This window comes from Perissodus microlepis, chromosome 20, assembly GCF_051167445.1.
Source record: "Perissodus microlepis isolate ML-2025 ecotype Zambia chromosome 20, ASM5116744v1, whole genome shotgun sequence".
Lineage (NCBI taxonomy): Eukaryota > Metazoa > Chordata > Actinopteri > Cichliformes > Cichlidae > Perissodus > Perissodus microlepis.
The window spans coordinates 23,651,403-23,668,334 of NC_140480.1; the positions used below are offsets into that span (position 1 = coordinate 23,651,403).

The 16,932-nt window shown below is 41.5% G+C and overlaps 1 protein-coding gene across 5 annotated transcripts in view; it reads left to right on the plus strand.

Annotated features, from left to right (window-relative positions):
* Positions 1-16,932, plus strand: part of LOC146364572 (IQ motif and SEC7 domain-containing protein 1-like) — a 98,780-nt gene that overhangs the window by 40,658 nt on the left and 41,190 nt on the right. The window contains exon 1 of one of the 5 annotated variants that reach the window (XM_084917414.1): positions 3,863-4,239. The exons of 2 other annotated variants lie outside the window; for them this stretch is intronic. In XM_084917414.1, the coding sequence (XP_084773540.1) occupies positions 4,121-4,239 (119 nt within the window). In that variant the 5' untranslated portion in view covers positions 3,863-4,120. Of the gene's footprint in view, positions 1-3,862; positions 4,240-12,477; positions 13,376-15,529; positions 15,998-16,932 lie in introns of those variants that run through there. 2 more of the 5 variants (XM_084917416.1, XM_084917417.1) reach the window with 2 other exon arrangements.

Below are 16,932 nucleotides of genomic sequence, written 5' to 3' on the forward strand. Positions count from 1 at the left end.
GATGTTTTTCACTTTAATGGTACCTTTTTGTTGGAAAGTACATAAACAGTACATAATCTTTGTTCATGGGTTTGCTTTGATATATTGTTAGCCTTCTTTCTTAAAGGGAGATTGCTAAAAACCACATGCATTTGATTAATGTATCCAAATTAAGCATCACTGTAGCATCTGGCGCAACACTAAACCCCCATGAGTGACAGCATCAGTAAGCTTATTGATCACATCCTGTCACATCTTATTGCAGAAGATGTAGTGCACTGCCACCGTGTGGTCTGTAGCTCTAAGTGCTGTGCTTAATGTCTTCTCTTTCGCTCTCTTCTTGCTCTTCATCACTCAGCTTGTCTTTGTTTGAAGTGGGCTGAAATCTCATGAGAGCAGACGGCTCATTTTAGGACAAAATATGGCTTCCTGCTGGCACAGTTGGTTCCACCAGTGCTTTTTACAGATTGTGCAGACACATGCGTAGCACTGCATTTTGAGTGTGCAGTTTTGATGAAATAGGAGGCACCTAGTCACCCGAAGAAGAGAAGAAAATAGATTGCACTTCACTGGAAATGTGTTGATGCATTGTTTTATACATAGTTTATTTTTTTTAGACATTAAACCAAGCAGAACTTGCTTTATGGAGAGGACTTGTTATCTGTCAGTCTCTGTTATGTTTGTACATCAACTTTAAAGTTGAGCTGAGAAACAGGTTTTTCATATTTGGACAATGGCAGTATTGTACAGCAGTAGACATTTTTAGTGTAAGATGAAGGTTAATGATTATTATCAGTGATGAAGTGTACACAGTGGTGATTGTGATTATTTGTCTAAAATGTTGAACTATTAAACAACAGGAGGGGGAAAAAAGTCAATCACAATTAGTACAAGAGGTTTAATCTTCAAATTGTCGGTACAGTTAAAAAAAAAATCAATCAATATGTGCTGTTAAGAATGTGGGCCTAATGATTTTTAGGTTTGTGCATAAACGGTGCTGATTAATTTTCCGTCAATTAAATTATTTTCAGCTTTCATGCAAGAACATGAGGCACACTCAGTCAGCTCCTTTTGATTTGTTTTTTTTTTCCTTTGCCGTTTATGATCCACTAAGACAGTCCTGTGACCATCTCTATTTCCATCTTCACTTGCCTTCATAACATTTAGCGAACGTGTCTGGCGCCCCCCTTTAAGAAGACAGACCTGTATAAAAGCCTGTGTGTTCATATCTTGTCTGTTTACGTATTTTATATTGGTGTTCTTCGTGTCTGGTTTTGTGTGCATGCCCTCTGCATAATATCCCGCGTACCGTCTACGGCTGGAAATTCAACATCGTACATAAAGGTCGCACAGAAGCATATCTTAATGTGTGCAAAGGTACACCTGGCAATAAAATAAGATTGCAACTGAAATATCAACCTCAGCACTTGTAATTCAGTCTCGTTGTGAAGGCCTGAAAACCTGTCCTTTGTGCTGAATATGGTAACCATGAATTTAATGTTATTTGTCAGGTTTAAAGAACAACTTTCTCGCCACTGTGCTCCTCGGTCTGTATGTACCCTGACTACTAAATCTCTGCTCTTGGTTTGCTGTTTAACAGAATGGAACTTACCATCGTTCCCATCAACCTCCAACCACCAAGTATCTTTTTGTCATCCATACCCACAAACACCTACACTGACTATGTTTAAATTATATGCCAGTTTGGTTAAAAAATGAATAAATGCACATTTTACATTACAGCCCTGTATTTAGAGTTAGAAATGGAAATAAAGTTATACGTTTTAAAAATACAACAAAAAAGGCCCCGAACAGTTGAGCACCTGGAATCTTCCAGCCAGTCTTTGTCAGGTAGATGAGCAACATCCCCTCATTCTAAGAACAAATACACAATCAATCCAATGTTGAATTTAACATCAGATGTGTTCAAAACTGCAACAATAAAAGCGACTAAGTGTGTGAGTTAGATGGTACAATATTCAATACATTTAGCAAAATGTTAAGTAGAACTAATATCAATGCTAACATCAGAGCCCTGGATGAGAACCGGAAGCATGTGCTGAGGTTATTAAAATGAATGCTCTTATTACTTATACATTCAACTGGTTGCCATCGCTGTCAATGTTGGGAAGTGACAAGATGTATACAGCAAAACTGTGGTATAGCCATTATACCAGGGGTGGGCAATTCCAGGCCCTGAGGGCCGGTGTCATGCAGGTTTTAGATCTCACCTTGGGTCAACACACCTGAATCACATGATTAGTTCGTTACCAGGCCTCTGGAGAACTGCAGGAGCTAATTTAGCCATTTAAATCAGCTATGTTGGTTCAAGGACACATCTAAAACCTGCGGGGACACCGGCCCTCGAGGCCTGGAGTTGCCCACCCCTGCATTATACTAAGGCTTGTCTCCTTTGGTACATGTAAATTTAAATCTTAAATTTTAAATCTCACATTGCAAGCCATGACCCAGGAACATTTGACACTCGTGTCATTCGTTGTTTGGGAGTCTTGTTTTCCGTGTAGTGGTATGAACTGATCAGTGACTGTGACTGTGTTAACTGACTGTGATTAACATTATGTGATTTCCATGCACATACTCATAAATCGCAAATTCAAGACATTATGCCAGAAATTGAGAAATCTGCACTTTTCTTAATAATTACAGCATACACAGCTTGTGTGACTGCAATATAGATAATGGACGTGCTGTACATCTTTAACCACTGCACATGTTCATTAACAAACATAGTGGTTGCACTAATTTGACACTGGATTGAAGTGAGGTTAACTTTGATGATGAAACACATTCTTCTTGGACTTTGAACCACAAGCCTTGGGTTTCTGTCTATATTCTACCGTGTGTGTGTGTGTGTGTGTGTGTGTGTGTGTGTGTGTGTGTGTGTGTGTGGCCTTATTAAGTCCCAATGAGAGTTGTTCTTCATACACACTATCCTCCCTGCCTACAGTCTCGCTTTGGATGCTGTTGAGTGTGTCAAGTCAACAACACTAACATCTATTTCCTAAGGGCATGGTACATTGTAGCTATAATAAGACACACTGTACATCATGTACATCTTGTGGTTGTTTTGATGCATTTTTGCAACCAAAACTTCAGGTTTCTTCATAATATAACTGTATTTCTGCTTGTTAGTTCACACTTCCTGTCTGGTTTTGGAATTACTTGCACATGATGCAATATCTGTGCAAGCCATGTTGTTTCTAATACCCAACTTGGTGTGTCAGAGATTGCAAAGTTATGAACTGCAGTAATATGATTTGTAACTTATTTACCTTTTTTTCCAGACGATTATTTGCCATATATCCATGAACTGATCTCTTTAGTTCTTTCATAGTTTTTAAAATATTTTTTTATGCAGACATAATTAACTAGAGCCATGCTGCATCTTTACCTGCTTGCACCACTCCTCATTAGACTGAAAAGCCCTGTGTGTTTTGAAAGACACTACAGAGAAAAGTGCATTGATTCCAGTGGAGAGAAAGATGCCGAGGGAGGGAACAGGGGTTGGGTATGTGAGAAGAAGAGAAATGGTAAAAGAGAGAGGGAGTGAAAACAAAATGGGAGGGAGGGGAGAGAGAGAAGGCATGATAATGAGCCCTACCTCTGACACATCCTCCTGTTTCTATGGAGACCAAGGAGCCAATCATACAGCCCTGCTGAGGACTGTACTACTGAGAGCAGATAAGAGGGTGGAGAGAGGTGTACGCAGAGGCTCCTCTCTGTTCATGAGAGCCAATAAAATCCCAGTAAATCTCCCAGTAGCTCTCCAGGAGGTAGTGTCTTCTTGCTTTCCTTTAAATGTGGAAGTCACCCCTGGCATTGATATCAGTAAAGAATTAGTAATCACAGAGAAGAAGAAGAAAAAGAGGAAGAGAGGCTTATCACGAGACATCTCCTTTAGAGCTCTACAAGACCCCACCCCACACCTCCTCTTCCACCATCAGCCCCACCCCCCTTAGCCCCCCACCAGCTGCCAGCCTCTTGGATGCTCCTTGTTACATCACACGCACTGCTCTCTGGCAGCTCGTGTTTGTGACTGGGAGGGAGAGGGAGTGTGAATGTGAGTGAGCCCGTGTGCGCACGCTGTCCCACCGTCGAGTCCCGTTGACCAGCATACAGGATGGACAAACCAAGTGTTTGGCGCGCCGTGGTGAGCAGCACAGACCCCAGGAGAACAAGAGACCCCGGGTCCCATTCAAGCAGACCGGGCTCCGCCATGGGTTACCGGCTCTACGACATGTGAGTAACATGTTTTGTGCGAATGCAGACAGGATAGCCAGACAGGCGGGCTCGCCTGCCTGGGCGGCACTGATGCAGCTCCCATTCATAGAGACAGCAGTTGAGTGGGTGGCGGTGGAGTACAGGGTGTCTACCTCTCTGGTGTCCATGCTGAGTCACCTATGGCATCCGGACCTTGCTTTGTCCTCTTGTGTTCCCTTCCTGAGCCTTCATCGTAAACACGTCTCTCCTGGGGAGGGGCGGCGAGGTGGACCATATGTTTGTTTGAATGACATTCTCAGATTTCAGCAAGATGAGTTAATACCATGTGGCTCCATGTAAATTGATCAAACCTATGTGTTGTTTGGTATTTTGAGTCTGCTATTATAACAGAAAGCACAACAGAGTCATGTGAATAATGGTTTTAGAGCCTCTGGTGGCTGGGAAACATGACTCATTTCTGGATGATGCTGTGACAGCTCGTACTGGGCACATGAGTTCCTCACAGCTTCTGCTGTATATTTGAGGGTGTCAGTGTGTTCTTGTGTGTGCTTTGTATAGTGTGTGTGTGTGTGTGTGTGTGTGTGTGTGTAAAATGCGGCTGGGTCTAAGCTGTTATTTTTGGGATGGCGATGAGTCCTACGGTCTGTGTGGAAAGCTTACATTTCTGCTTCAGTAAATTATGTGTGAATTCTACTGTAATGAAAGAGAGACAAAATTCTCTCATGTGTTTTTGAAGCTAAATAATAGTATTATTGTTGTTGTTGCGCTCCACATTTTTTTTTTTTTTTACATGTGCTCTTCTGCTGTCTAGCACATAAACACATCAGCTGAATAAGCATTTCGCTGCCTTATTTCTCTGCAGAGGGACCTTCAGGTTTGTTTTCCCTCTTAAAGCGTGTCTTTGCTGCATCACTGTAGACCCTCTGATTTCCTTACAACCCTTTGAGTGTAACCATGTACTTGAACTTCACACATGTACTTACTAACTGAAGCATAACGCTGAGCTGTATTACCCTGTCATGTCAGGATTTAATACCATACATGGGTATCCGTCATCTTAATGAATATGAGACCTTCATGGGTCTCCACTGAGTCTTTCACAGGCAATCTGGCACTGCCATTTAGTAGATTTAATCTCTGCCTTGTTTCTGTTCAGCCCGTATTAGTAAATATGGACACTCCTCAGATTTGAAAGTTTCTTTCATAATTACAATTTTGTAATTTTATGCTTAACTTTGAATTGCATTTCTGGTTTTTGTTGTTGCATATTAAGCAGTTGTGTTCAGAGATGGTTGCTTATTTCTTTCATCCTCATTCCCTCTCAGCTCTAATCCAAGTAAAATCTTTAACCAAAGACTGTCACATGACCTGGGTGAGGAGCAGACAGCAGGAAAGTGAAAGTGTTGTGCAAATTGTGGTTATTGTTGTCTGGAGACTGAGAAGATGTACTGCTGACTGACACTAATGCTTGTGACTCTTGTGTCTGTCAAACAAACTGAGGATCACAATGTCTGTTCAATACTCCTTTAATGAGGAGCTGGAGTTGGACAAGCATGTTGTGTTGTAAATGTCATTTCATCGTATTTGGCAGCCGCCCATCTCACTCTGGAATTCCGATGCTGTCCCTGCAGCAGTGGAATGCCAAAAGGATGATGATGTCCTGGGTTTCACCAAAGACTTTCCTGCCCTAAAGGGATGCAGAGGTTGTCTTGAGCTGAATACACCATCATACACAAAGTGTAATTTGTTCAGTTGAGTACAGTGGAACAAGCATGCATTGGTTTTGGCTCCTGTATATATACTATTCTTGCAAGGAAAGCTTAAAGAAGAATAATTCAGGCATTTTCAGAAGGTATTTTATGCAAAACATTTACTCTACATCATATTCACACTGACACGAGTTGTTTTGAGGGACATAAATCAGTAGTCACTTTGCACCAGAAATGCTGAGCAGCCACATTATTCAGTACTTATTTATTTAGCGTGTGCACAAAAAGAGTTGTTGCTTTTTAATAATAGACTATTTTTGGTTTTATAAATCTTAAAAAATGCATGCGTTGGAGTCGAGATGTGTGAAAAATCAATTGAGCTGGTATCACTATTGTCCGTAACATTCGCATCCAGAAGGTGTGATCTTTGTGCATGGATTATTTTTTGGAATTCAGAATCACTTTCTTATATATTCTGCAGTGCACCGAATTTACAACATTTCATGGACAAGGCAGGTAATAAGCATCAACTGGCTTTATCTTTTGTTGAGATGAGCCATGCATTCTTGGAGGGCATTTGTGGAGTGAATTAATTTTTAACAGGATTGCCAATCCCTGTTACTAGATGTTCTAAATACATTGCCCCCTGATCAAGTGACGCCAATGCTGATGAAAAAGAGAATGCGTCACCAAGGGGGTAAGGCAGTGACGCCACATTCCTCCACTTTGTGTGCTCTCTCAGTCTGCAGACCCAGCACACTTTGCTGTCAGAGGCTCAAGCTCAAAGACAACTGCCAGCACTGCTCTGAATATGCCTCTGCTGTAGACAGGAACTGTGAGATGCATGGAGCCATTGCATAAGACAACAACTGCATATAATGCATTGCCAGCACAAGGCACGACGAGCATGCTGTCAGTTCACATGGCATCAGCTGATGGGGCATAATGCTTAAAAGCAGGAAGTGAGTCACTTGTTAAAGCACATGCTCTTTGTATGTACAAACCTGTCTTCATGAAAGCCCTTTGTTCTTTTATTTGTCTGTGTCTAGAGTCCCTCATGGCAATTCTTAATTTACTCAAGGACTTAAATATATAATGTGTTTGTCGATCAATTGCGTTCTCATCAGTCCTTAATTTTTGACAGATGGCAGGATATTTACACCTTATAACTCCCCCTCTTACCCCATCAGCATTGTTTTTGGCAGAAAACTACACAGAATATATGAAAACAAATACTATGGGTTTTTTTTGTTTTGTTTTGTTTTTTTTGAAGGTGCAGGTGCATAGTATACTTCAACATCCAGTCAGTAATGTACCAGCGGTACAGTAGCATTTTGGTTTTCACCGAAATAGCACAAACTTGGCTGTGCTCAATCAGCTCAAAGGCTGTCATTTGCACACTAAAACGTCAGCAGCTGGACATCTGTCGACTGGCACTGAGATAGTGGCTGAGTTTGCAGCTGGAGCTGTGTCAGCCATGTGTGAGGATGATCAAACCAGTGGGAGCTGTGGGGCTCTCGGGGGCACATCTCAGTGAGTTGAAGTTTCCTCAGGGGAGTAGCTAGTGCTGATGCATTTGTGGTTTGAAACAGCCCATAATAAGCCTCTGCCTTTGCCAATGGCACCGTCAGAAGCCTCAGCACAGAGGAGAGTTGGGTGCTTTAGAAAAGGATGCATCTCCAGAACATTTTGTTCCTTTAGCGAAAATAAAAATGGATATGCGGATATGTTTGTCTGCAACAATGTTACATAATAACAACAAAACCAAGCGATTACTGACTACTGTTGTCTTTTCATTTTGATTGAGACTTTCATGGTTTTCTGTTCGTAATTGGAAAAAAAGGTGTAACTGTCACACTTAAAGCCTTTTCTGCACAGTGCCTACTAAGTGTCTCATGCTGCCTTACATTGTTTCATACAAGACATGCTAATCCTATCAGGGATATTAAACATTTCAAAGCAGTGTACCTGCATTCACAAATCCTGGACAAGTGCATATACTATAGCAGTTCTGTTACCAGCCCAAAGGTTATAACACAGCTTCAGGACGGCTGAGAGAGACTAAAATCTGTGAAATCCTCCTCCAGAAGCCACAAAGTATTCCCCCCACTTTTTTTTAATTTTTCTTCTTTTTTTCTTTGCTTTGCTTTATGACTGTGTCTGGATTTTCCTGCTTCAATGCAAAACAAAAACTGGAGGAGTGAATTTACAGTCAGTATGGCTCATCCTCTGTTTCTCTTTCATTCTTCTAGGTTTTGCTTCCCCACCCTCTTTCGCCTCTGCTTCTGTCCTTTTTTTCACCATCCAACTAATGTTCTGCATGGCTGCTTTCAGGCTGACAGCTAAGCAGCTGTACTGTACAATCTGTGTGATACAGGAGCTTGTGCACATGCAAACTGTGCTGTAACTTTAGTGTAAGATTAGCTGCCCTGTAGTATAAGCTGTCATGCTAGTTGGACACTTTAACTTCTGTGTCTCCATTTTGCTTGTAATGAAATTAACATGCTGGGCTCAGGACGTCAGCATCCCAAACAGATGAGGAAGAAAAGCTGCATGGCACACTCTTAAATTTTGTGCTGCTATTTATAATAAATACATTTGTAGTGATTTAAAAATGGATCCTTTTGTGAAGAGTATTGAAGTTGGCCACTGGAGATCTAAGTGATGCCCTGCTGATGTGATGTGGTATGAATTGGGAAGAAATAACTTCCATGGTGTTTTATTTGTTTATGTATTCTTGAGTGAATCTGCAAACTTGTCGGACTCCTCGTTGCTCCGATTACATCAGCTTTTGTGGCTTTGAAGCCTTTAAAATATGAAAGTTACCCAAATTTGCCACCAGGGGGTGAACTTTTCTAACATATTCATTCAGACAGACTGTCCTTCACACAGAAATAAATCAAAAGCTCAGGATCAACTGTGTACTTAATGAAATGATGGGTATAATTATGTCATCATAATGCGTGCTTATCTAGCTTTTTCCTGATGTTATAAGGCCTGGCATGGTTTTGGTAAATGCTATCATCCTATCAGGTTCCTACTAGCAAAGGCAACCACCATCTTTCCCCATATTTTTTTCCCCTCATCATGGAGTCTTTAAGCAACCTTATCAGTGATTGAGTGTGGCAGTCATGGGGGAGAAGTGGGGTCCTGTGGCTGTAGTGCTCAGTATCATCATTTATCACTACACTAGTTTAATTCAGCAGCACAGTGGAGATAAAACCTGTCACAAGGCCTTTCAAATGAGGGCATGTATTCAGACTGATGGTTGAACAGGTATTTTATAGCCTTTTTGATCTCAGAGAGTGTGGGCTGTATTGATCCACCTGCAGTGTTCTGAGGATTTCAGTCATGAATGATTTGGAATATTTATATATTTTTTATTTTATTTTACATGCACTATATGGACAAAAGTGTTGGCACACAGAATTTAATCTTTGAATTCACGTGATTTCAGTCCTATTGCCACATGTGTATAAAATCAAGCACCTAGCCATGCAATTTGGCTTTATATTTGTGAAGCTCGTTCTAAAGAGCTGACTAAATTTGACCATGGTACTGTAATAGGATCCCATTATTGCAATACGTCAGTTCATGAATTTCTTCCCTCTTAGATATTCCATGATAAGCTGTAAGTGGAAAGCCTTTAGCAACCACAGCAACTTGGTCATGAAGTTGCAAAAAATGTAAAGTTACAGAGCGCGGTCGCCAACTCTCTGCTGACTCGATAACGGCAGGGCTCCAAGCTTCCTCTGCCATTAACATCACCACAGAAATTGTCCCTGGGCCTTCATGTAACAGGCGTCCAAGCTCAAGCATTCGATAGTCGATGCAAAGCACACCGCCACTGCACTCTGGAGCAGTGGAAACGTGTTCTGTGGAGTGATGAATCAGACTTCTCTATCTTGCAGTCTGATGGGTCAGTCTGGGTTTTGGCAAATATCAGAAGAATGTTACTTGCCTGACTGTTTTGTGTCAACTGTACAGTTTGGTGGAGGAAGGAGAACACTATGGGGTTGTTTTTCTGGGTTTGGGGTGTGTCGCTTACTTCCAGTAAAGGGAAGTCTTAATACTTCCATTCATCAAGAAATCTTTTGACAATTCTGTGTTTGTAGCTTTGTGGTTACTATATGCGGTTAAGACACTTTTCTGTTTCAGCTTTACTTTGTGCAATGGGACACTGTTAAGTCCATAAAGGCATGTTTGAATGAGTTTGATTTGCAAGAACTTGACTGGTCTGCACAGACCCCTTACCTATACCCCACTGAACATCTTTAGGATAAACCAGAACTGAGATTGCGAGCCAAGCCCACTCAGCCAACATTGGTATCTGACCTCACAAATGGTCTTCTGGGTGAATGAGCAAAAAATCCCCTAAAAACACACTCTAAAATCTTTTAGAAGGCCTTTCCAGAAGTAAGGAAGCTGTTACAGCTGCAAAGTGGGGGAACTATTCTGTATTAATGCCAAGGATTTAGAAAGAGAAGTTGGAAAAGCTTGTACTGAAGATGGCTCAGCATATTGGTCCACATGTGTGATCCGTGGTGTATGGACTTGTTCTCGTCTGGTGCTCTTCCACTCTACTTGAGTAATGAAAGTGCTTTTATACAATGTTTCTCTTTCAGCCACTGACAAACACATTCATACAAGCACTTTCTTCTACATCTAAGTGCTTTCAATCTAACATTCACACTCTAAATGCATCAAGCGCAACTCTGAATCAATTCTGAATGCCCAAGGATTCTTTGGCATGCAGACTGGAGCAGCCAGGAATTGAACCACCAACCTTCCGATTACCATATGACCTGCCCTAGCTCCTGAGCTATCGCCAGCAATTTTTGGCTGTGTTTGGCTTACATTATTTTTTTTTTTGTAACTTGGGGCGATGCAGTTGATTACTGCTCTTGACTCTGACCTGCGCAAAAATGCACTTGACATTGTTTTACAGGGTAAAAACTTAAAGTAAAAGCCTTTATAGTGAAAAGCACCCATTTTGACCACAGTTAGCAAAACAGTTCTCTGCTCTCACATTTTTGCTCTCCACACATGTGGACGTGCCTAAGCTTAAAATTTTGAACAATCATCAATCTGCTCATGAAATTACAGCCTGTTGCACTTGTATACGCACTTACTCAACTCTTTGTCCTAAAAAACCCCAAATAATAGTCTGTCATGTGCTCTTGAATCAGAGCCGCTAAGCTATTATGCCGTCTATATTGTTGTAAGAGTCGTACTTCTTTGCCTTGACAGACTGTAATATGTTCTGCTAACAATGCAGTGAGGTTTTTACATACACTAACCACTGGTGTGAAAAAGAAAGGGACATCTAAAAGGGCTTTCCATCACCATTTCCAAATGGTGAGAAGAACAGAAGTTAAGTGCAGATACACGCTTTTTACCTACAGCTTAATTGTCGTCTCCATCTCTAGGTATCGTCTGATAATTTGCTTTAAATGTCACATGACATGTAACCACTAAAATTCAGAGTGCAGTAATGTACACAGGAGGGTAAGCGCACTTCTACACTTACAGCTTTCGCTGAAGTAAATTGACAGGAAGAGCACACACATTTCTGTGAGATGTGTGTAAATCAGGAGGCCTAAGTTGTGACAAAAGCCTGATGAATGGTGCTTAGGTTCATTAATTCCTCAGTCTCCCTGCTGTTCACATAGGCTCCCACTAAAGCCTTTGTCCTGCTCTGGTCTTTCTATATCTTGGCTTGGGAAAGCGGACATGAAGCCCATATTGTGTGAAAGGAGTCATGTGGTGATTGACTCCTCAGCCCAAACAGATCTAACTATAGTAATTAGTATATTAATATGTAAATATGAACATTACTCCACGTGTTTGTTTGTCTGTAATTGCATACGTGAGTTTAATTGTTTGTGTAAATATGTGGCATTTTGAGTGTTTGTGTGTTTGGACATAAACAATGGCTGAATATTGATGAGAGGCCCTTCCACGCCCGTTTCCCATGACTGTTGGGACTGGGTGGCACTGCAGCGTGGCACTGCATCTCAGGCAGAGAAAGAACAGCTCTGTGCTTCTCTTCAAATGCAAAACCCCCTTTAGACAGAAAGGAGAGCAACGTTTTAAGCCTTATAGCTCTGCAAGGACCTGCAGCACATATGAGCACAGTTTTAATGCAGACACAAACTTATCTATGAGGGTTTAATATGCCGGCCTTTTTTATGCACATGAAATCCATTCTTTCTTTTACTACATTCTTTCTGAATAGGTCTGCCAATGCACCATTCATATCTTACTTAGAGTGTATGAATCATTTTATTGACTATAATCTCACATTTGTTCCAGCAATCTAGGCACACTTATGGTTTTTATGATGATTCTATGACCTTGAAGAGTCTAAAAAAATACGAGAATTTCTTTATACTGACAAAAATCGGAGAAACCTCGAAGCTCATATTTATTTTAACAAAGCATGCATATAAACTCATGTGGTCATACAACATTGCAGCAGTCCCTCCTCGCTGAAAAGCCGACCAATCACTGGCTGCTCTGCGAAGCTTCCATTTGAAGCTTCAGTAGTACGGTAGTGTTGCCCAGCAACCAGAATCGGCACATTTCTGGGAGGTCCTGTGTGGATGGCAGCGGCTGTAACAGGGAGAGAGAGACAGAGAGAGCAAGAGGGAGAGGATGAGGAGCAGGAGACAGAGATAGGAAGACAGCAAAGGTTTGGGGTTTAGCTGGAAGAAGGAGAACAGGAGCAGTAGATGGCATTACTGAATCCATGTTGGCAGTGAGAGAAAAGATCCGGTCTCTTGCCTCATAGGAAAGTTTGTTCCTGCAGCGGGAGGAGACAGAAGAGGGTTCCTGTTGAGTATGTGCTGTTCAAACACAGATGAGTGAGTTTTGGAATTCCTCTTCCTATCTGCGTTCCTACACATTCCACTACCTGTGCCTGCTGGAGCGATGCAGAGCATTGGATACAGGCATGATGTCTCTGAGGATCCAAGGCTGACGCACTGTGTGAAGGGACCAGCACAGAGGACACACGGTTGACCTGGATAAGAGTTAAAACGAAGCAGAAGCAGCTAATATAGAGATTATTTTTGGGAGGTGGAACCCAAGCGTTAATACTTGGTCCAAATCAGTCCCAGAGGGTTCCTCGTAGGCCTGGCTTTCTGGGTTTGGCAATGACTGAGACAGGTCCAGAAGTGATGTGGTTGTTCTGGGCGGGTTAAAACCACTCAGGCTGCCATCCAGTGGCGAAGCTGGAGCTCCAGAGGAGAACAGATTTATCGTCCATGCCTGGGATTCACTGGTTGCTCCTCTGCTTGTGCCATGGTGCCTTTTAATGTTGTTCGATTCCACAGCTGTTCAACCGTTTGACTGTTTGACGTGAGGATGTGGAAGTTCAAAGCTTTTTGCCTGGATTACTGGCATGTGCTGTGTTTGCACCCACACAACAACTTTTATAAAAGGTATGTTTTGAAGCCGCTCACGTTTGGCTTAATCATTTCTTGAAGATGAAAGTGCTACGTGTTTTGAACAGCTCGCTCGCAGCTTGTTGATGTTGCTACCTGTGCTGAAGTAGTCCCAACATCAAGCAGTTCAATTTGTTAAAACCAACCCTCGAATTACTTCATAAAGAACATCTGATTGATAGAAAAACTGCTTTAGTGCTCAGCTCTGCTTGCTGACATAGTGGTTCTCATGTTGAAAGTCATAATTCAAGGGAGAGTGAGCTGGTTTAACCATTATCCATTTCTTCCAGCAAACGAGATTACAGCTGTTATTGAAATGCTTGGTTAAGTAACTGTCTTGTCAGTGTCTGTTTAGTGTTGGCACAGCTGAAAAGAGTGGGCTGATCTCGCAGCTATCACTGAATCTATTCGTCTCCGTCCCACTGGGACCTCTTCTTGTTCACCTTTCACCTACAGCACAATCTATGCATGATTGATGAGGCTAGCGTTTTAGCTTATATTAAATTTGGCTCCGTTTTTTCGTCTTTCACCTCAAAATGCCAAACTTCACCTAAGACTTGATTTAAGTGTCCTTGATGACATTTAAATTCATTAATCCCAGCAGTGAGTCTAAGCTTGCAAGTTGCTCAGTCTTGACAATCATGTTTTAATTTCTGTTAAATTGAACATATTACACAAGTTTTAAGACTCATGTTTCAAAGCTTCCACTTCAGTTTAAAGATATATACTCATCCTAATTTATGCCCACCTCTTCTCTCTGCCACTCTGCTGAAATCATAAAAAAAATGTGTTTTGTAATATCTAATATCCCACATATCCTTAAAGTTTAGACACCCCTTTTTCAAATAGAAAATCACCATTATCTCTTTAGGTAGAATAGAAAAATACAAATGGATATATTTTCCATAATGATAAAGATGCTGTAAGGGGTGGTTTATTATTTGTTTGATGTCCAGTCATGAAGTATTTCAAGCAGCAGTTTTAGGCTCAGACACTAGTTCCCAAAATTATTACTTTCCCTTTTAAACAATATAATTTAGGCGCAAGGTTTTAGAGCTGCACAGAAAAAGACTGCAATATTTTTTCTGCGCCATTATCCCCCTGCTACACCAGAGAGATCTAACCACGTATGTGTGCAGAGGTTTCCTTTATGCACATCCCATCGTGCTGTTTGATGTCTCAAACAGAAGCAAGCTGCAGTGTGATGACGCTGATCAAGGACCTGTGAAAATCAGATGCACCTGCCTTCTGTTGAATCTCTGTATGTATATAAACACGGTTTTTCTTTGGCATTAGTACTCTGAAGGCCAGGACACAGTATGTCCATGATTCATTAATAATGCATTGTGGATTTAGCAGGAAACTGTGAATGTAGGCCTCAGGGAATCCCCCAGATTTAGGTGCATCTTCATCATTTATGCATTCTATTATAATCGATTTTTTTAGCCGATATTTCGTAGTGCTTTATTTAGTGCAAACTCTTGTATCAACAGCTGTTCTTACTTTTATGACTCAGTGGTTTGTTTGGAATTATTTAGGACAGTTGTGTGTGTATTTTTCTTACCAAAAACTGCAAGCAACTCATTATGTGTCTAATCCCACAGAGTTACTGGAATATGCTGGTCACTGGGTGTAACTCATTACATTGCACTGGCTTCAGTGTAGCAGCCTGTTGTTAAAGCAATGTCAGTGTAGTAACTCAAAACAGCCTCTCCCAGCTGCTGAACTGGGGTTCACCCTCCCTCCAGCGTGGCCTTCCCATTGAGCGCAGTGTGATTGTTGGATGCTTGCCGAAGTATTACCATGTAGACAGGCACAAAAAGCTCTCGTGCTCTATCTCTTCATCTACTTCTTTCTCTTGCTCACATTCTCTCTCTCTCTCTCTCTCTCTCTCTCTCTCTCTCTCTCTCTCTCTCTCTCTCTCTCTCTCTCTCTCTCTCTCTCTCTCTCTCTCTCTCTCTCTCTCTCTCTCTCATTAAAAGGCATGTCCACATAAACAAGTATCCTTGAAACACATGACATAGGCCCAGCCCATCACCACTGGGGAGCATGCATCATGGGAGCAGCAGATATGTGAAAGATTACATTGGACTGAAGAAAAAGTAACAAAAAGCAGAGAGGGGTGTCTGCAGAGAGAGGGAGAGAGAGAGAGAGAGAGAGAGGACTGGTGTGCGGTTTATTGTGGGTGGAGAGCTTTTGTTAAAAAGAGGGATGATTTTCTTCTGCTATACATGCTGGGCCTTTACCTTACTTGGTCATCAGGCAGCTTGCACGAGCAGCAACTCTGAGCCTTACACAAACTAGGACGAGGAGAACTTTGAAAAGGCACACACAAAGTAACTTTAGCAGCGAAAGAATGAACTTCTCTGTGGGTTTTCTATGGAAAGTGAAGGATGTGGGGTGTAATTTGTGGTTGAGGAAGGAGTGAGCACAGACTGTTCTTCTTCTGGCTCATTTAAGGGGAGTTGCTGTAGTTGTTGTGTTTTTTTTAAAACCTTTTTTTTAAAACTTCCTCTTGGTGCCATGTACATTTTTTTCGGGCATGTCTGATGCCTCTGGTGATGTCACTGCCGTCTGGAATGCCATGTGGAAGTACTGCATATCCAGCCGAACTATAAGGTAGGAGACCATCTGGCATTGACCACTGCGGATGGCAGGGGCCTCCGAAAAGTGATGGTTGTCTTTCCGACTCACCACAGCAGTCTGTGCAGATATTTCTGACTAATCCAATAACATTCCTGTCTATATGCTCGGTGGTTTCCTTTCTAGAACTATGGAAATATACTATCACAAAGCAGAATAGAGCAGACTGGAAGCAGTCAAGACTTTTCAAGGTCTTACTTGACAGTTTACCTTATCAGGGACATGCCTTTAATAATAAAGACTTAAGAAGAATCTGTCTTTCTTTTATTTCTATCTCCTTTAAGTCCTTTCCCTTATCTTTGCCTTGCCATAGGACTACAACAGAAATGTCCTCTGACACATCACTTTGGGAATGAACATAAAAACCAACATTCAGAAAATATCTTCTTTTCCACCTTACATTATTCAGTCTATAGTGATTGGATTTTAATACTAAGTGACCTTTTCATTGTGTCTTTTTATTAATATTCAACTGGCAAACTGGTTATAAAGCTTGCAAGTATTCTCAGGTGTTCATATGACCTCAGTCAAACTGGCCTTTTTATAATAGTTTTGATTTGTGTCTCTTAAAATGAATTTCAAATGCTCCTGACCGACTAGCAAAACAAAGATTCCAGTCATTATCTGTACAGGAATTTTGGGAAGTTTTGATTTTTAGTTATCTTTCACATCAGGGAGAAGTCTGATCAGTCCCAAATTCATTCAGTGGCCCCGGATATACACCACCAATCATAAAGGACTGTTGTGAAGAATAAGGAAAAAGGAGGCTTGCAGCAGATGACGAACCCCCCACATAGCCCTGATCCTAACGTCACCGAGTCTACCTGCGATATATGACGGTGCATGAATAATCAGGCCATTTCACAATGGCAAGTCTCCATGACAGTCATAGCATGTTAAAACTTGGAACT